The sequence below is a fragment of the Eurosta solidaginis genome, chromosome 4 (assembly GCF_040869045.1).
Source record: "Eurosta solidaginis isolate ZX-2024a chromosome 4, ASM4086904v1, whole genome shotgun sequence".
Lineage (NCBI taxonomy): Eukaryota > Metazoa > Arthropoda > Insecta > Diptera > Tephritidae > Eurosta > Eurosta solidaginis.
The window spans coordinates 104,335,334-104,361,543 of NC_090322.1; the positions used below are offsets into that span (position 1 = coordinate 104,335,334).

The window sequence follows — 26,210 nt, forward strand, 5'->3', positions numbered from 1 at the left end:
GAAGACGGTTCACCACCTAATTTTTAACAAAGATGTTCAAAGTTGGTATCAAAAGACACGTTTCGACCTCCGATTTAAGAATCCGAAAACAAAAATTGTAATTCTTTGCGACAGCATGACACTGCTAATACGCGTCCAAAAATATCGAGACGCGTATTAATCTCGAGAACAATAATCCGAAGGCGGAAAAGAAACATTTTATCTCTTTTCCGGAGATATTTGTAGTTGAAGTTGGCGATTTTCATGTGGTTGTTGTAATGTTGTTGTCTTTTTTCGGTTTTTGTTTAATGTCTTTTGAACGAGTTAAAATTTTTATTTTCCGCCTTCGGATTATTAATACTGATGCCAAGACGCATCGTTTAATACCTCTCTCGATATTTTTGGACACGTATTAGCAGTGTCATGCTGTCGTAAAGAATTACCACAAAAATTAAAAATTTTATTTGTAATAAAATCTAATTTCATGTGGTTGTTGTATTTTGTACACAGCTATGCAGAAAGGTGTTGGACCCAACCAGAGTTATTTTTACGAATCGCGGCCAAAGGCCGCCAACGCAGAAAGATGTTCTGTGCAAAAAACTGTGGAACGGGCCTCATATTTCTGACCCTTTTGGGCCATTTTATGGGTCTTTGTAAATATCTTTCAAAAGAAATAAAATTTTTAATTTCCGCTTTCGAATCCTAAAAACGGAGATGGAAACCCGTCTTTTGATACCACCTTTGATAAGAGTTAGATGGTGCACGGGCTTATAAAACGTTACCAAAAAAAAAGCAAAAAATTTAAAGCCGGTAGTTAAACCTTTTTTAATCAAACAATAATCAACAATTTTGTACACATTTCTAGAAAAAACAACATTGAATAACTTTTTGACTTTAGTTGGACGAGGCTGGCCGCAGTTCGGATGCAGCCAAAATAGGTGAAATTATGCGAGTCCCATTGATACTTATCACTACTCCTGGGAATCCTATTTAAGTAAAATACAGTTTTTTCTGTTTGGGTTTAAATCTACTTCACACAAATACGCTCCTCAATAATATCTAAAACCAGTCCAACACCAAAATCATTTCCACATCATATTTGAAAGCTGCCGTCAGCAAGTAATCGGAGTATGGTGCATAATTTTAAAATACGAACGCGTATGCGGAAAAGGTCCTTAATTTTGTTTAGTACTGAGTAAAACGCTTCCCTTCAAATCTGCAAAATAACTTCATATGAAACTCATTATTTGTCACTTAAACATGTTTGGTAGTTCCAAGGAATTGGAATGATCACGCGAATGTTTTCCGTATTCGCGAAATGTCAATCACCAACATTTTTGTCATTATAAAATAGATTTCATATAATATTAATAAAAAAATCACATTTGAAAATGCTTAAATTTCTGCCACAAATTTATCAGCTGTTTATTTATCTGTCAAATCATCACTTTCTGAAGTTGGCAACTCAATTCAATTTCAACTGAAATAAGTTGTAATTCGTAATACCAAACAGGAGTTGAGTTGTCTTAAAGTTGAGTTGTTTTAATTACAACCCAACTAAGTTGAGTTGTAAACGGTAATAGGGGCATAGAATGCGTTTGTACGATATGTGTATCAAATGAAAGGTGCTAATGATTATTGAAAAGGCAGTGGGCCTTAGTTCTATAGGTGGACGACTTTTCGAGATAACGCCAGGTGGGCCAGGGGTGACTTTATAATGTGTTTGTACGATATGGGTACCAAATTAAAGGTATTAATGAGGGTTTTAAAAGGGAGTGGCCCTTAGTTGTATATGTGAAGGCGTTTTCGAGATATCGACCGAAATGTGGATCAGGGTGACCCCGAACATCATCTGTCTAGTATCGCTAATTTATTTATATATATAATACCACGAACAATATTCCTGCCAAGATTCCAAGGCTTTTGATTTCGCCCTGCAGAACTTTTTCATTTTCTTCTACTTGATATGGTAGGTGTCACACCCGGTGCAGTGTTATAAAGCCATAGGCAATAAAGCCATATGGCCTTATCTCTCAATGGAGTGTGAAATAAGGCCATATGGTTTTATTTCCATGTAAGGAGTGAAATAAAGCTATTATGGTGTTATTTCACACTAAATTTTTTTTTAAATAATTCATATTCATTTGATCTCTTTTATTTGCAATTTATAAAGTTTAGTTCAGTTTTAATAATCAACAATATATAAATGTGCATTCTTGATAATGGCACGACAAAATGGGCACAATGTTTGTACTCCTTTTTTCTCAGCACTTTCTTTTAGTTGTTGGTAACATGGTTGAAAAAGTTTGAAATGTTTGCATGGATCAAACAGTATTTGCCTTTCCCTTTCTGCAGGGGTGCACCATAAGGAAAGGGGTGTTAGAGGCGTTGGTTCCACATTACAATTAAAGAGATGGTTGGTGCCATGTGGGGACACATTACAAGCGGGGCATAAATTTTGTATGTCGGGGTTGATTCTGGATAGGTAAGAGTTTAGCCTGTTACAGTATCCAGAACGAAGTTGAGCAAGAGTGACACGCGTTTCCTCAAAATGCTTACGGAGATGACTCCTTAAGCCCCTAGGCGGTGCTGGTTCATCAATCAGATGTCTGTTGAGATGCCCAGGTTTCTGGGTATTCAACAGGAACTGTTTGGTCAGCATCTCATTTCTCTCCCTGATGGGGAGTATTCTCGCCTCATTATGCAGATGGTGTTCTGGGGACATAAGAAGACAGCCCGTGGCGATTCTGAGAGCAGTATTTTGGCAGGCCTGTATTTTCTTCCAGTGGGTATGTAGTCATGAGCGTTTCTTTATCTTTTCCCCAGGTACTGCCAGCGAGGGATTTGAGGATTTTGTTACGGCTCTGAATTCCCGTTGCGGCTGCGTGCTCACCAAAATGTAGATCCTGATCAAACGTCACACCTAAGATATTGGGGTGTAGGACAGTCGGTAGCATAGTGCCATCGACGTGGATGTTCAAAATGGTCGACATTTGGGACGTCCATGTTGTAAATAAGGTCGCGGAATATTTAGTCGGTGATAATGCCAGGTTTCGCGAGGCGAAAAAACTGGAGACATCAGGAAGGTGGCCGTTTATTTTATTGCATAGCGCATCGATCTTTGGGCCTGGACCTGTGGCCATTATTGTGCAGTCATCGGCGTAGGAAACGATTGTGACTCCTTCCGGTGGTGAAGGTAGCTTAGATATGTAGAAATTAAACAAAAGTGGGGACAGGACACCACCCTGTGGCACCCCTTGTTTAATTCTCCTTGGTTTTGATGTTTCGTTTCTAAATTGCACCGATGCCTGCTGACCACCCAGATAATTTGCGGTCCACCTTTTAAGACATGGGGGAAGGGTAGACCCTTCCAGGTCTTGCAGTAGCGAGCCATGGTTGACCGTATCAAAAGGTTTTGATAGGTCTAGCGCTACGATTACTGTTCTATGGTGGAGTTATTGATTTAAACCGCAATTTATCTGGGTGCTAATGGCATTTAGCGCGGTGGTAGTGCTATGGAGTTTTCTGAAGTCATGCTGATGAGGGGCTAGCTGCAAATTTGCTTGGAAATAAGGGAGCAAAATGGCTTCAAGCGTCTTTGCCACTGGCGATAGGAGAGATAGCGGGCGATACGACTCACCTATGTTAGCTGGTTTCCCAGGCTTTAGTAGCGGGACCACCTTGGCCATTTTCCATTTCTCAGGTATGACAAAGAGTATGGAAAGAGACAGGTTGAAGACATGCGCTAAATATTTGAAACCCTCTTTCCCTAGGCTTTTAAGCATCGGCATGGCTATGCCGTCTGGGCCCACTGCTTTGGATGGTTTAGCACGACCAATGGCGTCCTCAACCTCTTTAGCGGAGATGGTGATTGGTGACGCGCTGAATTTGTGTTTATGTGCGTGTCTGTTGGCTCTCCGTCTATCTTTGTCGACCGTAGGATGCATTATATATTGTCGGCAGAAAGCGCTCGCTCATTTTTTGGCGTCCGACAGCACTTTGTCGCCAAAGGCGATGGAAACTTTGTCTTTGAGCTTAGTCGGATTCGATAGGGACTTTACGGTGGACCAAAGTTTACCCACACCGGTAGAGAGGTTACAACCTCTTAGGTGCTCCTCCCATTTCGCCCGCTTGTGTTCATCCACAAGTAGTCTGATGCGTTGGTTTATATCCCTTATTTGGGGGTCGCCTGGATCAAGCTGTCTTATAAGGTCACGTTCTCTCGCTAAGTTTGCGGCCTCCGCCGGGAAGTGGGGCCGGATTTCGGGAATTCTCCCGGCGGGAATGAAATGTGCCGAGGCGGATTTAATGACCTTACGGAAGGCACGCTCCCCTTGGCGGGCATCAGTCGGGATAGGGAGGGTAGCAAAGCGGTTGTCTGTAAAGGATTTATATTCTTCCCACTTTCCTTTTTTGAAGTTTATGAAAGTGCGTTTTTCAGTGACGGTGAAGTCGGCCGTACGCTCAAGCGAAATAAGTATGGGCAGGTGGTCGGATGCCAATGTTACCATCGGCTGCCAGTTGACGCAGTTTACGAGTTCTGCGCTCACGATTGAGATATCTGGCGAGCTGTGACAGCTTCCTACCATACGTGTGGGGGCGTTTCCGTTTATTGTGCAGAACGTCGTTTCTTCTATTTGATCCGCCAACATCTCACCCCTACTGTCCACCCGCAAGTTTGAATGCATAGATCATGATGGGCTTGGGTGGCAGGAGGGATGTAGATGTTGATGATTTCTAGGTTTGCATCGCCTGACCGGACAGATAGGCCTTGACGTTCTAAGACATTGTCCCTGCGGTCGATGCCAGGATCAAATATATAATATTGCACAGAGTGGTGTATGATAAACGCGAGAGCTCCTCCATTTCCGCTCTCGCGGTCTTTCCTGTGGACATTATACCCAGAGAAGGTCTGCACTGCAGATCTTGTTCTGAGTTTAGTCTCTTGAATCGCAGCAATGCGGATGTTGTGCCGCTTCACGAAATCGACTATCTCCGTAATCTTCCCAGTTAATCCATTACAGTTTAACTGCAGAATTCTGAAGTGCATAAGGGGAGACGTCGCCACTCTTGGGGTAAGTGACAGGTGACTACGCCTGAGTTGTGGAAAGCCAGAACGCAATTGCTGTTGTGGCCCTGGGACTGGGCGTCCTTGGGCAAGCATTGGGGTAACCGGATGATTTGGGTTTGCGACCTGGCAACATGACGCGATGAAACCCGTCCCGGGGGTTGCCGTCGCGGAGACCAGAACATCTAGGAAAGTGGCACCACCCAAGGCAGGAGCTGCATTGGGCGGATGTCGCAAACCTATATATTCTGTGCTGGCAGACGGTGCAAACGGAGGTAGGGACTAAGAGTCTGTTTCCCTGCCCTGCACGATTGCTGCCGGAAAAGAGGGGGCATTGCTACCAACTCTACTACGAAGGTAGTGGTTGTGAGTGGTATCAGCTGTTTGAGTTGTTGGCGCCGTGGGGCGCGAGCAGCAGCGGGTACTTGTTGTTGCTTGCTGAGCAGCGGGGTTACTGGAAGGTAGTGGGGGGGAGGGGGGGGGGGGGGGAGCTTAGGCGTAGACTACGGGACGCCCTTGGGCGTGAACAGCAATGAGCCACAAACGATTTATAAAAGTTACGTGGACGTCGGGTTTTGGGATCAAGCCCAGAACAACCTGTCCGATGCAACCATCCCTTGCACGAGACACACTGAACAGAGTATGACCGTCCTAAAAAGATTCTTTTCCGGCAGATGCAGCAAAACCATTTCTCAGGACCGGGTTCAGGAGACGGACCCGGATTGGATTCGATGCCTTCCCGGAGTAAGAGAATATGGGGCAGCCCTGCTGCAAGGAGCTGCTGGGAGGATGACAATTTGTGGGAGGGACGAAACAAATTAGATGGGGTCACACTGAAATGACAGTCCTTGGTCGGGAAAAATCCCGAGTCGCTCCAGTACATAGAATCGACTGCCTTGGGAAGCGATGACTTAACGTCACATAGCTCCTTACCAATTTTAATTATCCTACCATTACTACATCCAGATATATGCAGTATAATATATTCCATTTGTATGGGAGTTGCCACTCCCCTTTTTCCCAATTCCATATTTTCTTGGTGGTGTTAAGGATTGACCTCAAATAACTGCTTACTGAATTTAAATGTTCTGGCATGTATACCTTCAAAGTTATGCAGTACCAAAGATTCCATTTGAATGGGAGGTTCTACGCCCCCTTTTTCCCAATTCCGCATTTTCTTGGTGGTGTTAGGGATTGACCTCATATAACTCCTTACTGAATTTCAATGTTCTGGCAATGTATACCTTCAAAGTTATGCAGTACCAAAGATTCCATTTGAATGGGAGGTTCCACGCCCCCTTTTTCCCAATTCCGGCTTTTCTTGGTGGTGTTAGGGATTGACCTCATATAACTCCTTACTGAATTTCAATGTTCTGGCATGTATACCTTCAAAGTTATGCATTACTAAAGATTTCATTTGTATGGGAGGTGCCACGCCCCCTTTCTCCAAATTCCGCATTTTCTTGGTGGTGTTAGGGATTGACCTCATATAACTCCTCATTGAATTTCAATGTTCTGGCAATGTATACCTTCAAAGTTATGCAGTACCAAATATTCCATTTGAATGGGAGGTTCCACGCCCCCTTTTTCCCAATTCCGGCTTTTCTTGGTGGTGTTAGGGATTGACCTCATATAACTCCTTACTGAATTTCAATTTTCTGGCATGTATACCTTCAAAGGTATGCAGTACCAAAGATTCCATTTGTATGGGAGGTGCCACGCCCCTTTTATATATCGAAATTATTTTTAGCCTAAGACCTTCCCGTTGACCGAGGGAACCCATAACCAAAATTTGGTGATGATTGATGTGTGGGAAATACGTTTCCATAGCGAACACACACACACAGAATTTGATTTATATATATATATATATATATGGCTAAACCGATTTGGGATTTCAAAATCAACTAACCATCATCTCTCCTTCCTGTATCTTTCCTAAAAATTTCATGGCAGTCTCTCGAGCCATTCTCGAGTTATGGAGTGACAATCAAAATGTACACTTCTTTTTATATATAGAGTGTGATGTATTGTATTGGTAGAACGGTCTCGAAATGCCGTCGTAGTTCTCGTAGAAAATTGTGTTGGTTGTTTTAAAATAATTCCTTGCTTTGTGTTTGCACTTTCGTTTGCGTATGTGTATGCGTTGTCGATTCCTTGCTTTGTTTTTGAAAATCCACCAACACGTCGTAGTGTCTTAGGAAATTCGCACCTATTATAGGATGCGCAACGTCGGCGAGATCTAATGGCCATCGTAGGTCGAGACTAATGTTATCTGTCGTTTGCCGAATGTATTAGTTGTAGTATTGTTTGCAGCAACCAGTTTCATTGCGTTTGGTTGCGTACTCTCATCGTGACGTTTGGGTACCACCGAACCTTCAGCGCCCGTGTCGATGAGGAATTTCGTTGAAAACGTTGTGGTTCAAATGTAAAGGCGGCTGGAGTTCATATCCTCCTCCGACATAGCCGCTTTGTACGGAGGGCTGACTAGCTTTCCGAAAGTCTTGGTGTGAAAGCGCATGGTGGCCGACCCTGTGTTGCGTTCTTTCCTGGTGATTTGTTGTGGAAGTGTTTGTTGACCGCCGTTGTTGCATTGTCGTTGAGTAATTACCAGCAGATTATTACTAGGCTATTGTTGCTGTTGATTTACAATTTGGTCTCGTGTAGCCAAAGCATGCACCTGTACGCCTTCAACGTGACCGGGATCATAAGGATTTTGCGCTTGCTGCAAGCGTTGCAACAAATTGGACACATTTGGTGATTTTTTTTTTTTGCGCCCGTGGACGCATCACGGATGGATGAGAATGTGATGCTGTCTGTGATTTATGCAAACGTTGCCGCTGATGATGACATGTTGGTGTTGCTTATAATGCACATCGCTACCACGTACATTCTGCGAGTCTTTTTGCGTCGGTGTCACCAATTATAGAACGTATGTTTATTCTATATTTATTAATTCATTTAATTCAAATAAAATAAAACTTAAACTAAAACTTTTTTTTTTTTTTTAAGAACGATGTGTTATCTTTCAAGGGAAAGTCCCGAATTATAATGATGCGTTGAAATTCAAAGTATAACTAGACGTTGGCCGCAGTTGCTAAAACTCAGCTGTTCTGTGATGTTGCCACATATTGCTGCAGGGTCGATTTGGGTAGTCACTACAGATATATTCACTTGACCTTTTGTCGCATCTTTTGAATGACAATATTGTCATATTTTGTTTCTTTCATGGGATCAAATTCTAATTATATCGCCAAACGTTCTAAGTAATTTTCTTCAAACAATTAATATGTATCTTTATATTCATACACAGTATATTCATATTTCCAATATGCTTTTTGTCGTATGTTCAATGGATTTTTTTTTTGTAAACAAAAATGTAACATACGACAAATGTATTCTGGAGAATTACGCTAATAACATATTTGCTATAATAGTTACAGTTAATTTGACTAATACTATTTTCACACAGACGGCTTATTGAATAATAAAGGCAATTTTCTACATTAAGACGCTTATTGAGCTCAATCTTCCCTACAAAATTCGAATCAATTATTATTTCATTAGTAGCTAATCGAATGCCTAATGAAGTCAAAAGCACAATGCAACTCTGTTGACAGCGTTCCGCTTCCGTTTCCGCTTCTTAGTTTTTGGTGTGTTCAGTGCTTAAAAATGTCATTTGTCAAAGCAAATGTCATTGTCTGCATGGCGGAACGATACAAGGTGGCCGCATCGAACAGCTGATTATAACCTTTTTTATTTGATTTGATACATCAACTACCGGCGCAGTACGATTTTGACATTTGTCCATCGAATTTACAAGTACATGGAATTTTTTTTGTTTGTAGGTATGTCACCATGCTCCCACCTTGTATCGTTCCGCCATGATTGTCTGTATCATCCTTCATACTAATCGAGCAGTTACTTCTGTGTGAAAGCAAAAAATTTACGATTTCATTAGCAGGTGAAATGAGATCATTAAGTTTCTGTGAAAACAGTATAAGCCTGATGAGAGTGCAATACTCAGTCCACAATCAGTCCGAAATTTGAAAAAATACACAAGGCCATTTTATAAATATTTTCTGTTGAACTTAAAAAATCGTCTAAAAAAAGTAGTGAAATAAAAAAAATATTGGTTTTTTACTTTGCTTATTTCCTGCTGCTGAATTTTTTTTTCAAACATAAGCTGTAAAAAAAATGTTTATGCTGACATAAAATTCATTGCTGGAATTGTGAATTCATACAAGTGAAAAATCTTTATATTCCACCACTGCCATAACTACCTGTCAAATAATAGCTGACAGGGAGAATGGCTGTCGCGAATGGCCAGAGAATGGAAGAATAGCCAATTAAGCAAACATTTTAAAATATATAAATAATGCAATAAAAATAAACCAGTCGTCTTCAAAAATTTTTGAAAAACACTACTGAGCAACTAATTTAAGTAATCGAACAGCGGTTGAACAGGTGACCGAGGCTATTTGCTATTGTGAACGTTTTTATCAAACATTTGCCACTTGTATGAATTCACAACGATTGCTGGTAAAGCCAAAAATTTATAAGTTTTACTGTTTTTCAGAAAGCAACTCAAACCCTGAATTAAACGATAATAATTGACATCTCTGTTTTTATTTTTACTTTTCCTGGTATATTTATTTACCTCTTGATTTGCTGTTCACATAACATCAAATATTGTAACCTTTTTACTTGCTGGCTCGAGGTCATATAAATAAAAACAAGGTGTTTATATTTTGTGCCAATATATTTCGATTACACATCGGTAATCGCCTTCAAGGGCGAACTAACAACAAACATAAAAACATATAATGTAACAAACAATAATTTTATATTTTAATCAAAACACTTTCTCTTTTTGGAAACAATGGAAATAGAGATATGCATTGGACATGTTACATATAGTGAATACACCGACGGACATACGTATGAACTACAAAACAGATATTGATAACACAGCGCAAGCATACAGACACTTGTTAACAAAAAAGAAACAGTTTAATACTCGTTATACAGTACGAATGTGAAATAATGTAGGTATCAAGTGTTTTGATTAAAATATAAAATTATTGTTTGTTAAATTATATGTTTTTATGTTTGTTGATAGTTCGCCCTTGAAGACGATTACCGATGTGTAATCGAAATATATTGGCACAAAATATAAACACCTTGTTTTTATTTATATGACCTCGAGCCAGCAAGTAAAAAGGTAGCATTTAATAGGTCGCTAAATAATCATAATCAAATATTGCATTTTTCAAGTTATTTAACAAATAAAGTTTTTAAAATCACACTAAAATTCCTAAATGTGTAAGTATATTTATAATTTGAACTTTAAATCAAACAATATGTTTCTATATTTAAGACTGTACTGAATCTGACAGCTGTGCAAGTTCGACGGAACGCAAGGTTCGACAGCAAAGCAGCTCATACTATAAAATTAATAAGAAACCTCCAACAAACAAAAAGCAAAAAAAAAAGAAGGTTGCAATTCCTGTGCAAACGCCAAGAGTTCCACTATTCGGGTCCTACGTAAGCCCACCAGAGATTCCCCTCCATTATCATAGAGGTGTTGCAGACCCTAGTAAGGAGATTTCTTTATATATATGCAACCATTTGGTAAAATTGTAATACCTATTACTTCTTGTTGCAGAAAAATCGGTCGAGTATAGCGCAAGTGAGCTTATAAAAAACGAGAAATCACCAGACGTAAGACGAGGTTTTTTAAACTTCATTATTATTTTTATTATTTACAATATTTTTAGTATTCTATGGTTCCTGAAAGCATCAGTCTATTTGAAACAGAACATCAATCGGAGTTTAATATAAATCCAAAAGCTCAAAAAGACTTGGAGAAAACAGAAAAACGCCGATTAAAAGAGGACAATGCAAGACTTAGAAAGTTACAAGAAAAAGAAAAAGAACAAGAAAAGAAACACAAACGAAAGCTAAAGCAAACTGCTAAAGGATTATCGGAAAATGCGGATTCTTATTTCGGAAAATTGTTAATTTCAGACGATGATGAAATTCCACAATTCCTTATAAGATGCGTGGAATTTATTGAAAAAGAAGGTCTCGATTCTGAAGGAATCTATCGAGTGCCAGGAAGTCGCGCTCATGTTGATTTGTTATTTCAAAAATTTGAAGAAGGTAAGTTGCAAAAAATAAATCAGTAATACTAAGCCTTACAGTATGACCATAGAATTAATAAAAATACAAGTCTTTGGCGATTATACCAATTAAATTAAAAAGTTTTGATTGGAGCAATCTTACCTATAAAACACCTTAAAATTTATAATTGGAAATTCTTATGGAAATGTCATTTTAAAAAGCTTCATAGACCATTTTATTTTTATTTCATGTGTATGGGGGTTGAAGTTGAATGTGTAAATATACACGTGTGTGTATAGAAAACTAAAAGTTCTTGAGTTTCACCAAAATTTTAGGTATCTAAACCAAAATTGCACTGCAACTTTCCAATTTAGACAAAGAGCAGTTAAAACTGTACGAGTTAATTTGACAGCTAAATATTGTTTATGCAAATAATACAAAATTAAAATATACTCGTAAATGGACGTTTCAACAGGACAGGGGTCAAGGGAGCGAAAGCATCCCTAGATAAGCAGTACAAGAAAATGGAGCGTCTACAGCAGGGACTTTTTTCGGATGTCGTGTAGTACAGTTATATGAAAAATAATAGGGACAGAGTTGCAACAAAACTTCTTTTCAGTAGATTCCAAGTATGCTGAGCAAATTGTTTCCAACTAACTGCGTATTATTTTTACTCATTCTTACCAAAAATAAATACCATTTGAAAAATCCAATTTATTTTCACACATTTAAAAAAAATCATTCCGTCTTCAACTAAGTCAGTGATCGGTTGTGTGATTTAATAAGGACAGCGTGTCATTTCATAACCTCGTCGTAAAGATTTTTGCATAAACGTGTATTTTTTAACAGCAAAGTTAAAAATAATATTTGCAGGCTGGTATCAATGTCTATTACAATTTGGAACTTTTCGTAATTATTAGATATGGGAAAGGGCAAGCATTGCGATCCGAAAACGCGAGAACATATTAAAAACATGGTGAAACTGGAGAATTCGTAGAGAAAAGTATCAGAATTACTTAATGTTTCAAAACCAATGGTAGAAACTGCAGTTAAGTGGATTCCCCGGGGTGAAATGCGTGACAGAAAATAAAAAAGCACACTGATTATAAAAAAGAAAATAATGCGTTATATAAAGAGAAGGCCCTGAAAAATATGTGCAGCTTATGATCCATATTTGAAGATCAAGGATCCAATTTTTATGCCGCCAGTGTTAGCGTGAAACTATTTAAAATCATCACTATACCATTCAATATTCGATCGGATATCCACCGCAGAAAACCATCGCCCTCTGATCTATATGGTAGCTTTCTTAAATGCACAAGCGTATTTCAATTGCATCATGGCATAAAAAAGAAGGTAGTTCCACTCAAAATTTGTTGACGTATTTGGAGATTTTTGAAGTTTCTTAATCTTCGTTGTTTTGCCAGAAGCGTTGCCGTCACTGTTTAAGACGAATTTATGGTTTTTCGGGATGGAAATTTCCTTCAGGATGAAAATGCAATGGTCATCTGAGACAGTGATAATATGCTTCAGCACGATTTATGTGCATACATATCGATTGAAAATACAGCAGACCATGGAATTTTATTGAAAAATAGTGGATAATGATACATACATTTTTTTTAATGACTCATATCTTTATAGAACTTCCACTCGGAGATAGTTTTGTCCATTGTGAGTGCCCTCAGTAAGTACAGGGTGGCGGCAAATTCGTTTAGCCCCATTTCCTCCTAGTGGTCCTCAACGAACCACTTGCTTTCCCTGATGAACCCAAGAAGAAGCGAGACGTCCACCTTCCCAACCTCTGCTAGGCTGTCGAAGAAGCGTGAGCCTAGAAATCTGAGCCTTCTTCTTTGAAGCGCCGGACATCGGCAGGAAAGTGGTAGATCGACTCCTCTTCGTCCACATCCTTGTTGGTATTCGCCACCGTCGGAGAATTGGTGCGATAGCACAGTGAGCTGTGACGACACCCGTAAGTACCCTCACCGCAGATTTGTTCACTTTGAGAAGGACGCTGGTGCCTTTCCTATCCCAGCATGGCCATAAGGACCTTGAGACTTCGCAGTCAACCCTATTGGTCCATAGCAAGTCCGTTGCCCTGTTCTGTTGTTGTTGTAGCAGTGCTTCGCCCCATCCAATAGGTGTGACCGATCGCAAATTGTCATCAATATCCTCTAACGGGAGTCCAAGAAAACTTGCTGCTTCAACAGGGGTGGACCATAATGAGAGGCGTGTTAGAGGCGTTGGTTCCACATTACAATTGAAGAGATGGTTGGTTTCATGTGGGGACACATTGCAAGCAGGGCATACATTTTGTATGTCGGGGTTCATTCTGGATAGGTAAGAGTTTAACCTGTTACAGTATCCAGATCGAAGTTGAGCTAGAGTGACTCGCGTTTCCCTAGGGAGTGTGCGTTCCTCTTCTGCAAGTTAAGGGTATTATTCTTTCAGTACAGGATTCACCGGGCAATTCCCGACATAGAGGTCCGACGCCTGTTTGTGGAGTTCACTAAGGACCTACTTGTGTTTTTTGGCTTCATACGGCTGTGTTCTCAGGTGCCGTATTTCCTCATAATGCTTACTTAAGCCCCTATGTGGTGTTGGCTCATCAATCAAACATCTGTCTGTTGGGATGCCCAGGTTTCTGGGTATTCAACAGGAATTGTTTGGTTAGCATTTCATTTCTCTCCCTGATCGGGAGTATTCTCGCCCCATTATGTAGATGGTGTTCTGGGGACATAAGGAGAGAACCCGTGGCGGTTCTGAGGGCAGTATTTTGACAGCCCTGTAGCTTCTTCCAGTGAGTAGTCTTTAGGCTTGGCGACCATATCGGGGACGCGTAGCATGCAATCGGTTGGCCAATTGTAATGAGCGTTTCTTTATCTTTTCCCCAAGTACTGCCAGCAAGAGATTTGAGGATTTTATTACGTTTCTGGATTTTCCGTACAATTGCGGCTGCGTGCTCATCAAAATGTAGATCCTGATCGAACGTCACACCCAAGGTTTTGGGATGTAGGAGAGTCGGTAGTGTAGTGCAATCGACGTGGATGTTCAAAATGGTCGACATTTGGGACGTCCATGTTGTAAATAAGGTCGCCGGTGATTTAGTCGGTGATAATGTCAGGTTTCGCGAGGTGAAAAAACTGGAGAGATCAGGGAGGTAGCCGTTTATTTTGTTGCAAAGCTCATCGATCTGTGGGACTGGGCCTGTGGCCATTATTGTGCAGTCATCGGCATAGGAAACGATAGTAACTCCCACTGGTGGAGGTAGCTTTGATAAGTAGAAGTTAAACAAAAGTGGGAATAGGACACCACCCTGTGCACCCGTTGTTTAATTCTTCTTGGTTTTGATATTGCGTTTCTAAATTGCACCGATGCCTGCCGGCCACCCAGATAATTTGTGGTCCACTCTTTAATACACGGGGGAAGGGTAGACCTTTCCAGGTCTTGGGGTGACGTACCATGGTTGACCGTATCAAAAGCTTTTGATAGGCCTAGCGCAACGAGTACTGTTCTGTGGTGGGGGTTTTGATTTGAACCGCAATTTATCTGGGTGCTAATGGCATTTGGCGCGGTGGTTGTGCTATGAAGTTTTCTAAAGCCATGCTGATGACAGGCTAGTTGCAAATTTGCTTTGAAATATGGGAGCAAAATGGCTTCAAGCGGCTTGGCTGCTGGCGATAGGAGAGACATCGGGCGATATGACTCTCCTATGTTAGCTGGTTTCCCAGACTTTAGCAGCGGGACCACGTTGGCCATTTTCCATTTTTCGGAGATGACAAAGGTGGACAGAGACAGGTTGAAGACATGTGCTAAATATTTGAAACCCTCTTTTCTTAGACTATTAAGCATCGGCATGGCTATGCCGTCTGGGCCCACTGCTTTAGATTGTTTAGGTTGACCAATGGCATCCTCAACCTCTTTGGCGGTGATGGTAATTGGGGAAGCGCTGAATTTATGTTTGTGTGTGTGTGTCTGTTGGCCCTCGGTATAACTTTGTCAACCGTAGAATGCATTATATATTGTCGGCAAAAAGCGCTCGCGCATTTTTTCGAGGCCGACAGCACTTTATCGCCAAGGCGTTGGAAATTTTGTCATTGTGCTTGGAAGGATTCGATAGGGACTTTACGGAGGACCAAAGCTTACCCACACCGGCAGAGAGGCTACATCGACTTAGATGCTCCTCCCATTTCGCCCGCTTGTGTTCATCCAAAAGCAATCTGATGCGGTGGTTTGTATCCCTTATTTGGGGGTCGGGATCGAGCCAAATTTCGGGAATTCTTCCGGCGGGAATAAAGCGAGCCGAGGCAGATTCAATGACCTTGCGGAAAGCACGCTACCCTTGAAGAGCATCAGTCGGGATAGGGAGGGCAGCAAAGCGGCTGTCTGCAAAGGATTTGTACTCATCCCACTTACCTTTTTTAAAATTTATGAAAGTGCGTTTTTCGGTGAATGAGGTCGGTAGTACGCTCGAGCGAAATAAATATTGACAGGTGGTCAGATGCCAATGTTCACGATTGATATATCTGACGAACTGTGACAGCTTCCTACCACACGATTGGGGGCGTTTCCGTTTATTGTGCAGAACTTTGTTGTTGTTGTTGTAGCAGTGCTTCGCCCCACCTAATACGCTTCCCAAGGCAGTCGGTTCTATGTACCGGAGCGACTCGGGATTTTTTCCGACCAAGGACTGTCATTTCAGTGTGACCCCATCTAATTTGTTTCGTCCCTCCCACAAATTGTCATCCTCCCAGCAGCTCCTTGCAGCAGGACTGCTCCATATTCTCTTACACCGGGAAGGCATCGAATCCAATCCGGGTCCGTCTCCTGACCCCGGTCCTGAGAAATGGTTTTGCTGCATCTGCCGGAAAAGAATCTTTTTAGGACGGTCATACTCTGTTCAGTGTGTTTCGTGCAAGGGATGGTTGCATCGGACAGGTTGTGCTAGGCTTGATCCCAAAACCCGACGTCCACGTAACTTTTATAAATCTTTTGTGGCTCCTTGCTGTTCACGCCCAAGGGCGTCCCGCAGTCTACGTCTAAGCGCCCCCCACTACCTTCCAGCAGCCCCGCTGCTCAGCAAGCCACAACAAGTACCCGCTGCTGCTCGCGCCCCACGGCGCCAACAACTCAAACAGCTGCTACCACTCATAACTACAATCTTCGTTGTAGAGTCGGAAGCAATGCTGAGCAGCAGCTCCTGCCCCCGTCTTCCCCCCCCTCTTTTCCGGCAGCAATCGTGTAGGTCAGGGAAACAGACTCTTAGTCCCTACCTCCGTTTGCACCGTTTGCCAGCACAGAATATATATGTTTGCGACATCCGCCTAATGCAGCTCCTGCCTTGGGTGGTGCCACTTCCCTAGATGTTCTGGTCTCCGCGACGGCAACCCCCCGACGGGTTTCATCGCGCCATGTTGCCAGGCCGCAAACCCAAATCATCCGGGTACCCCAATGCTTGCCCAAGGACGCCCAGTCCTAGGGCCACAACAGCAATTGCGTCCTGGCCTTCCCCAACCCAGGCGTAGTCACCCGTCACTTACCCCCAGAGTGGCGACGTCTCCCCTTATGCACTTCAGAATTCTGCAGTTAAACTGTAATGGACTAACTGGGAAGATTACGGAGATAGTCGATTTCATGAAGCGGCACAACATCCGCATTGCTACGATTCAAGAGACTAAACTCACAGCAAGATCCGCATTGCAGACCTGCTCTGGGTATAACGTCCACAGGAAAGACCGCGAAAGCGGAAATGGAGGCGGTCTCGCGTTTATCATACATCACTCTGTGCAATATTGTATATTTGATCCTGGCATCGACCGCAGGGACAATGGCTTAGAACGTCAAGGCCTATCTGTCCGGTCAGGCGATGCAAACCTATAAATCATCAACATCTACATCCCTCCTGCCACCTGTTGCCCCAGTGGATACCGCCCTAATATCAGGGCCTTACTCACTGGCAACAATCGCATTATCTTAGGCGATTTCAATGCCCATCATGATCTATGGCATTCAAACTTGCGGGCGGACAGTAGGGGTGAGATGTTGGCGGATCAAATAAAAGAAACGACGTTCTGCACAATAAACGGAGACGCCCCCACACGTATGGTAGGAACCTGTCACAGCTCGCCAGATATCTCAATCGTGAGCGCAGAACTCGTAAACTGCGTCAACTGGCAGCCGATGGTAACATTGGCATCCGACCACCTGCCCATACTTATTTCGCTTGAGCGTAACGCCGACTTCATCGTCACTGAAAAAAACACTTTCATAAACTTCAAAAAAGGAAAGTGGGAAGAATATAAATCCTTTACAGACAGCCGCCTAGCTGCCCTCCCTATCCCGACTGATGCCCGCCAAGGGGAGCGTGCCTTCCGTAAGGTCATTAAATTCGCCTCGGCACATTTCATTCCCGCCGGGAGAATTCCCGAAATCCGGCCCCACTTCCCGGCGGAGGCCGCAAACTTAGCGAGAGAACGTGACCTTATAAGACAGCTTGATCAAGGCGACCCCCAAATAAGGGATATAAACCAACGCATCAGACTGCTTGTGGATGAACACAAGCGGGCGAAATGGGAGGAGCACCTAAGAGGTTGTAACCTCTCTACCGGTGTGGGTAAACTTTGGTCCACCGTAAAGTCCCTATCGAATCCGACTAAGCACAAAGACAAAGTTTCCATCGCCTTTGGCGACAAAGTGCTGTCGGACGCGAAAAAATGCGCGAGCGCTTTCTGCCGACAATATATAATGCATCCTACGGTCGACAAAGATAGACGGAGAGCCAATAGACGCGCACATAAACACAAATTAAGCGCGTCACCAATCACCATCACCGCTAAAGAGGTTGAGGACGCCATAGGTCGTGCTAAACCATCCAAAGCAGTGGGCCCAGACGGCATAGCCATGCCGATGCTTAAAAACCTAGGGAAAGAGGGGTTCAAATATTTAGCGCATGTCTTCAATCTGGCTCTTTCCACCTTTGTCATACCTGAGAAATGGAAAGTGGCCAAGGTGGTCCCGCTACTAAACCCTGGGAAACCAGCTAACATAGGTGAGTCGTATCGTCCGATATCTCTCCTATCGCCAGTGGCAAAGGCGCTTGAAGCCATTTTGCTCCCTTATTTCCAAGCAAATTTGCAGCTAGCCCCTCATCAGCATGGCTTCAGAAAACTCCATAGCACTACCACCGCGCTAAATGCCATTAGCTTTTGATACGGTCAACCATGGCTCGTTACTGCAGGACCTGGGAGGGTCTACCCTTCCCCCATGTCTTAAAAGGTGGACCGCAAATTATCTGGGTGGTCGGCAGGCATCGGTGCAATTTAGAAACGAAACATCAAAACCAAGGAGAATTAAACAGGGGGTGCCACAGGGTAGTGTCCTATCCCCACTTTTGTTTAATTTCTACATATCTAAGCTACCTTCACCACCGGAAGGAGTCACAATCGTTTCCTACGCCGATGACTGCACAATAATGGCCACAGGCCCAGGCCCAAAGATCGATGCGCTATGCAATAAAATAAACGGCTACCTCCCTGATCTCTCCAGTTTTTTCGCCTCGTGAAACCTGGCATTATCACCGACTAAATCTTCCGCGACCTTATTTACAACATGGACGCCCCAAATGTCGACCATTTTGAACATCCACGTCGATGGTACTACGCTACCGACTGTCCGACACCCCAAAATCTTGGGTGTGACGTTTGATCAGGATCTACATTTTGGTAAGCACGCAGCCGCAATTGTTCCGATAATTCAGAGCCGTAACAAAATCCTCAAATCCCTCGCTGGCAGTACTTGGGGTAAAGATAAAGAAACGCTCATGACTACATACAAAGCAATTAGCCAGCCGATTACGTGCTACGCGTCACCCATATGGTCGCCAAGCCTAAAAATCACCCACTGGAAGAAACTACAGGCCTGCCAAAATACTGCTCTCAGAATCGCCACGGGCTGTCTTCTTATGTCCCCAGAACACCATCTGCATAATGAGGCGAGAATACTCCCCATCAGGGAGAGAAATGAGATGCTGACCAAACAGTTCCTGTTGAATACCCAGAAGCCTGGGCATCCCAACAGACATCTGATTGATGAACCAACACCGCCTAGGGGCTTAAGGAGTCATCTCCGTAAGCATTTTGAGGAAATACGGCACCTGAGAACCCAGCCGTATGAAGTGAAAAAACACAAGCAGGTCCTTGGTGAACTCCATAAACAGGCGTCGGACCTTTATGCCGGGAATTGCCCGGCGAATCCAGTACTTAACGAAAATTATCCAAGACTTGCGGAAGAGGAACGCATACTCCCCAGGGAAACGCGTGTCACTCTTGCTCAACTTCGTTCTGGATACTGTAACAGGTTAAACTCTTACCTATCCAGAATCAACCCCGACATACAAAATGTATGCCCCGCTTGCAATGTGTCCCCACATGACACCAACCATCTCTTCAATTGTAATGTGGAACCAACGCCTCTAACACCCCTTTCCTTATGGACCACCCCTGTTGAAACGGCAAGTTTCCTTGGACTCTCGTTAGAGGATATTGATGACAATTTGTGATCGGTCGCGGCTATTAGGTGGGGCGAGCATTGCTACAACAACAACAACAACCTAATAGTTGCGACCGATCACAAATTGTCATCAATATCCTCTAACGGGAGTCCAAGGAAACCTGCTGTTTCAACAGGGGTGGACCATAATGAAAGGGGTGTTAGAGGCGTTGGTTCCACATTGCAATTAAAGAGATGGTTGGTGTCATGTGGGGACACATTTTGTATGTCGGGGTTGATTCTGGATAGGTAAGAGTTTAACCTGTTACAGTATCCAGAATGAAGTTGAACTAGAGTGACTCGCGTTTCCTTGGGGAGTATGCGTTCCTCTTCCGCAAGTTTTGGGTACTGTTCTATGAGAACTGGATTCTCCGGGCAATTCCTGGCATAGATGTCCGACGCCTGTTTGTGTAGTTTACCAAAGACCTGCTTGTGTTTTTTGCTTCATACGTCTTGAGTTCTCAGGTGCTGTATTTCCTCAAAATGCTTACGGTGATGACTCCTTAAGTCCCTGGCGGTGCTGACTCATCAATCAGATGTCTATTGGGATGCCCAGGTTTCTGGGTATTAAACAGGAACTGTTTGGTTAGCATCTCATTTCTCTCTCTGATGGGGAGTATTCTCGCCTCATTATGTAGATGGTGTTCTGGGAACATAAGAAGACAGCCTTTGGCGGTTCTGAGAGCACTATTTTGGCAGGCCTGTAGCTTCTTCCAGTGGGTAATTTTTAGGCTTGGCGACCATATAGGGGACGCGTATCATGCAATCGGCTGGCCAATTGCTTTGTATGTGGTAATGAGCGTTTCTTTGTCTTTTCCCCAAGTGCTGCCAGCAAGGGATTTGAGGATTTTATTACGGCCCTGGATTTTCCGTACAATTTCGGCTGCGTGCTCACCAAAATGTAGATCCTGATAAAACGTCACACCCAAGATTTTGGGGTGTAGGACAGTCGGTAGCGTAGTTCCATCGACGTGGATGTTCAAAATGGTCGATATTTGGGACGTCCATGTTGTAAATAAGGTCGCGGAGGATTTAGTCGGTGATAATGGCAGCTCATCGATCTGTGGGCCTGGGCCTGTGGTCATTATTGTGCAGTCATCGGCGTAGGAAACGATAGTAACTCCTTCTGGTGGCGAAGGTAGCTTATATATGAGCCGTTTATTTTGAAAGTGGCATAAGTCATTTCCAACTCATGGTCTTAAATGCATTGTTATTTTTGAACGAATGCATATATAGATGGTTCTACAATTATAAAATAATAATAAGAATTGCATCTTTTGGATATTGGACTCTAAAAAACTGGAGGCGAGGAGAGATACAAACAAATTACCACTGAACCTAAACGACATGAAATGACTTATGCCACTTTCAAAATAAACGGCTCATATGTAGAAATTAAACATAAGTGGGGATAGGACACCACCCTGTGGCACCCCTGGTTTAATTCTTCTTGGTTTTGATGTTTCATTTCTAAATTGCACTGATGGCTGCCGACCACCCATATAATTTGCGGTCCACCTTTAAAGGGTAGACCCTTCCAGGTGTTGCGGTAACGTGTCGTGGTTGACCGTATCAAAAGCTTTTTATAGGTCTAGCGCAAAGAGTACTGTTCTATGGTGGGGGTTTTGATTTAAACCGTAATTTATCTGCTGAGAGCAGGCTAGCTGCAAATTTGCGTTGAATGGCATCAAGCGTCTTGGCTACTGGCGATAGGAGAGATATTGGGCGATATGACTCTCCTATGTTAGCTGGTTTCCAGGCTTTAATAGCGGGACCACCTTGGCTATTTTCCATTTCTCGGGTATGACAAATGTGGAAAGAGACAGGTTGAAGACATGTGCTAAATATTTGAAACCCCTTTCCCTAGGCTTTTAAGCAACGGCATGGCTATGCCGTCTGGGCCCACTGCTTTGGATGGTTTAGCATGACCGATGGCATCCTCAACCTCTCTGGCGGTGATGGTAATTGGTGACGCGCTGAATTTATGTTTATGTGCGTGTCTGTTGGCCCTCCGTCTATCTTTGTCGATGGTAGAATGCATTATATATTGTCGGCAGAAAGCGCTCGCGCATTTTTTCGCATCCGACAGCACTTTATCGCCAAAGGCGATGGAAACTTTGTCATTGTGCCTAGGCGGATTCGATAGGGACTTTATGGTGGACCAAAGTTTACCTACACCGGCAGAGAGGTTACAACCGCTTAGGTGCTCCTCCCATTTCGCCCGCTTGTGTTCAGCCACAAGCAATCTGATGCGTTGGTTTGTATCCCTTATTTGGGGTCGCCGGGATCGAGCTGTCTTATAAGGTCACGTTCTCTCGCTAAGTTTGCGGCCTCCGCCGGGAAGTGTGGCCGGATTTCGGGAATTCTACCGGCGGGAATGAAAGGAGCCGAGGCGGATTCAATGACCTTGCGGAAAGCACGCTCCCTTGGCGGGCATCAGTCGGGATAGGGAGGACAGCAAAGCGGTTGTCTGTAAAGGATTTGTATTCGTCCCACTTTCCTTTTTTAAAGTTAATGCAAGTGCGTTTTTCTGTGACGATGAAGTCGGCGGTACGAGCGAAATAAGTATAGGCAGCTGGTCGGATGCCAGTGTTGCCATCGGCTGCCAGCTGCCGCATTTTACGAATTCTGCGCTCACGATTGAAATATTCGGCGAACTATGACAGCTTCCTACCATGCGTGTGGGCGCGTCGCCGTTTATTGTGCAGAACGTCGTTTCTTTTATTTGATCCGCCAACATCTCACCCCTACTGTCCGCCCGCAAGTTTGTATGCCATAGATCGTGTTGGGCATTGAAATCGCCTAAGATAATACGATTGTTGCCAGTGAGTAAGGCGTTGATATTAGTGGTGTGTGATAAACGCTAAGCCGCCTCCATTTCCGCTCTCGCGATTTTGCATTGCTTGACCGGACAGATAAGCCGTTACGTTCTAGGGCATTGTCCCTCCGACCGATGTCGTGGTCAAATATATGATATTGCACTGAGTGGTGATAAATGCGAGACTGCCTCCATTTCCTCTCTCGCGATCGTTTCTGTGGACATTATACCCAGAACAGGTTTGCAAAGCAGATCTTGCTGTGAGCTTAGTCTGTTGAATCGCAGCAATGCGGATGTTATGCCGCTTCATGAAATCGACTATCTCCGTGATCTTACCTTAATTCATTACAGTTTAACTGCAGAATTCTGAAGTGCAGCAGGGGAGACGTCGTCACCCTTTGAGTAAGTGACGGGTGACTACGCCTGGGTTGTGAAAGGCTAGGACGCAATTGCTGTTGTGGCCCTGGGTAAGAATTGGGGTACCCGGTGTACTTGGTTTTGCGGCCTGACAACATGGCGCAATGAAGCCCGTCGGGGAGTTTCCGTCGCGGATACCAGAACATCTTGGAAAGTGGCACCCTCCAAGGCAGGAGCTGCATTTGGCGGATGTCGAAAACATATATATTCTGTGCTGGCAAACGGTACAAAAGGTGGTAGGGACTATTTCCAGAACCTACACGATTGCTGACGTAAAAGAGGGGGGGGGGGGTAGAAGATGGGGGCGTGCGTTGATGCACGGCATTGCTACCCACTCTACTACGGAGATTGTAGTTATGAGTAAGAGCGGCCGTATGAGCTGGTGGCGCCGTAGAGCGCAGACTGTGGGACGCTCTTGGGCGTGAACAGTAAGGAGCCACAAACGATTTATAAAAGTTATGAGGACGTCTGGTTTTGCGATCTAGTCCAGAACAACCTGTCCGATGTAACCATCCCTTGCACGTGACACACTAACAAGAGTATGACCGTCCTAAAAAGATTCTTTTCCGGCAAACGCAGCAAAACCATTTATCAGGACCGGGGTCAGGAGACGGACCCGAATTGGGTTCGACACCTTCCCGGAGCAGGAGAATATGGCGCAGTCCCGCTGCGAGGATCTGCTAGGAGGGTGACAATTTGTGGGAGGGACACAACAAATTAAATGGGGTTACTGAAATGACAGTCCTTGGTCGGGAAAAATCCCGGGTCGCTCCGGTACATAAAACCGACTGCCTTGGGAAGCGGTTGCCCTGTTCTCATATTCGTCGATTCTCCCTAGGAGATAACTCAGCGGCGGTCGGACGGAGCTGTCCGTCTCACTTATGTCTAAGTCGGAATCTTTCCTAGCCATCTCATCCACGAGTTCGTTCCCTTCAATGCCGCTGTGCCCAGGGACCCAGCAAAAGGAGCCACTGAGATGACTTATAGAAGCCGGAGATGCTCTACACCTCCGCGCGATGTCCGATTTTATCATGTTGGACTGTAATGCCCTTAAGGTGGGTTGGCTGTAAACAAAGACTGTTACGTCGGTGTTGGAGACCGCACTATCTTGGAGCAGCTTTGCCGCTCTGTCTTTGGCATAGACCTTGGCTTGGAATACACTGCATGCTTCAGGAAATCGTAATGATTGGCTTAACTGAAGATGTGTTGAGTACATCCCAGTTCCAATTCCCTTTTCCATTTTCGAGCCGTCGGTGTATATTGTGATGCCCCTGCCGTTGTCTAGGCCTACTTCCCATTCTTCCCTTTAAGGATATCGTATGTTCTGAACTTGGAAGGTCAACCTCCTGTGATGTGGTCTGTTTTGGATGTTAGGTCGGTTATTATTCCGTTTAATTGCCCCTTCGTCATATCGTCCAGAATCGTCGCCTGTGCGTGCTTAGCTGTTTTACACATGTTGGATTCTCTTAGTCGTAGAGCTCCTCTAGCGGCTAATCCTTGCACGAAGAGTTGTAGAGGCGTCAAGTTGAAGATTACATTTAGCGCTTCCTGAGGTGCGCTGCTCACGGCGCCTGACCTTCCCACTCATGCCAGCCTTTGGACTTTCCCGATCCTCTGTTGATTACTCTTTTTGTCTAGCGGCTTCCACCAGACCAGAGCTCCATATGTTAGTATCGGTCGAATGACTGTGCTGTACATACCATGAATGACATGTGGTGCCATCTTTGTATCTTTGTCTTTGTCGTGAATAGGACAAGTTCAATTTTTGTCCTGTTCATCGCGAAATGTCGCAACGTGCCGATTCCATGAGTTCGCTGATAGGTGGCAAGAATTTGCCTGTGATCGGAATCACTAAGTCATCGGCGTACGCAACTACCTTTCTTCCTTTTCTCTCAGAATTTGATTGAAGAAGACTCAGAATTTATCTCAGCTCAAAGTGTATCGAATTTATTCTATGAATTTTTCAAATTTTGATGAATTTCATATTACGAATACGACGAAATTACTTTCATAGTTATTTAAAAAAAAAAAAGAAAAAAAATGAGCCCCATGACTTGGAAATATTTTAAGACGAAATATCAGCCTGGAAAAGAAAGTTTTTAGTAAGTTTTTCGAGCTCCCGAGAATTGGTTTGGTGGAAGAAACATGGATCGAAGTATGCAGAGCAATGGAATATAGCCTTTTTAAGTGTCCGTACTTTGCTCAGAACATTTTGAAAAAACATACACGTTTGTCAATTGCTTGCTCAAGGGAGGTCCTTATAAACCGACACCGCAATTTCTAGATAAATTGGCTACAAGTCCTCATTTTTTATTTTTTTATTTATCGTATAATTCCAGCGTTGCGCTTTAGGAGAGAATTGCTAAACCATTTTTTTGGGAGAACATTTCCCTGTAGGTCTGCAGGTTAACCACTAGTTATGAGAGTGTTTTTGCCCCCCCCCCCCCCCAGCGGGTTAGGGGGTCAGAATATACCCGCGGTAGGTATGTCTGTCGTAAGAGGCGACTAAAATACCAGATTCAAGGGGCTTTGTAGCGCAACCCTTCAGGTTGTCAGCGCAATATATAGCTTCTCCAAACCCAATTGTCAACCTCACCTATCCGCGGCGAATCCTGTTTCACTAACAGACGAGGCTCTGGCGACCCCTATCTCCTCATAGAACTTGAGGTGGGGAGGGAGGGACGGCCTGAAGGTTTAATGTGGCCATATAAATCGTTCCCGAGATGGTCGGGCTAGCACCTTAATGGTGCTGTGTTACCGGAGCGTACCGGATCTGTATCCAGCAAAGGAGCATCACATCGATAACACTCCCCAAAGCCTTCGGGGAGTAACCTTTTCGCTACAACAACAACAACAACAACAGAGTGTTTTTGCCCGTTGTACCTGGGGTCAACTTGGGCCGCCCCACCTATACACATTCTGTGTCCTTTTATCATTGACATGGATGTAGCGTCCCATAAACGTAACAAATTAAACACCTACCACTCACTGCAGACTTTGGAGGTACACTTTTTCTCAACATGCCGCAAGAAATATCCACTGTAGGGGCATGCTAGCTGCCATAAATATATGAGTCATTAACCTATGTATGAGTAATTATCCACTATTTTTCAATAAAATTGCATGTTTTACTGTATTCTCAATCGATATATATGCACATAAATTGTGCTGAAGCATATTATTATTGTCTCAGATGGCCATTGCGTTTTCATCCTAAAGGAAATTTCCATCTCCAAAAAACACAATTTCGCCTTA

At 43.6% G+C, this 26,210-nt stretch overlaps 1 protein-coding gene across 5 annotated transcripts in view; it reads left to right on the plus strand.

Moving 5' to 3' along the window:
- Positions 1-26,210, plus strand: part of RhoGAPp190 (Rho GTPase-activating protein 190) — a 377,159-nt gene that overhangs the window by 325,161 nt on the left and 25,788 nt on the right. For all 5 annotated transcript variants that reach the window (XM_067782351.1, XM_067782350.1, XM_067782353.1 and 2 more), the window contains 3 exons: positions 10,428-10,646; positions 10,716-10,771; positions 10,828-11,212. In XM_067782351.1, the coding sequence (XP_067638452.1) occupies positions 10,428-10,646; positions 10,716-10,771; positions 10,828-11,212 (660 nt within the window). The remainder of the gene's footprint in view (positions 1-10,427; positions 10,647-10,715; positions 10,772-10,827; positions 11,213-26,210) is intronic.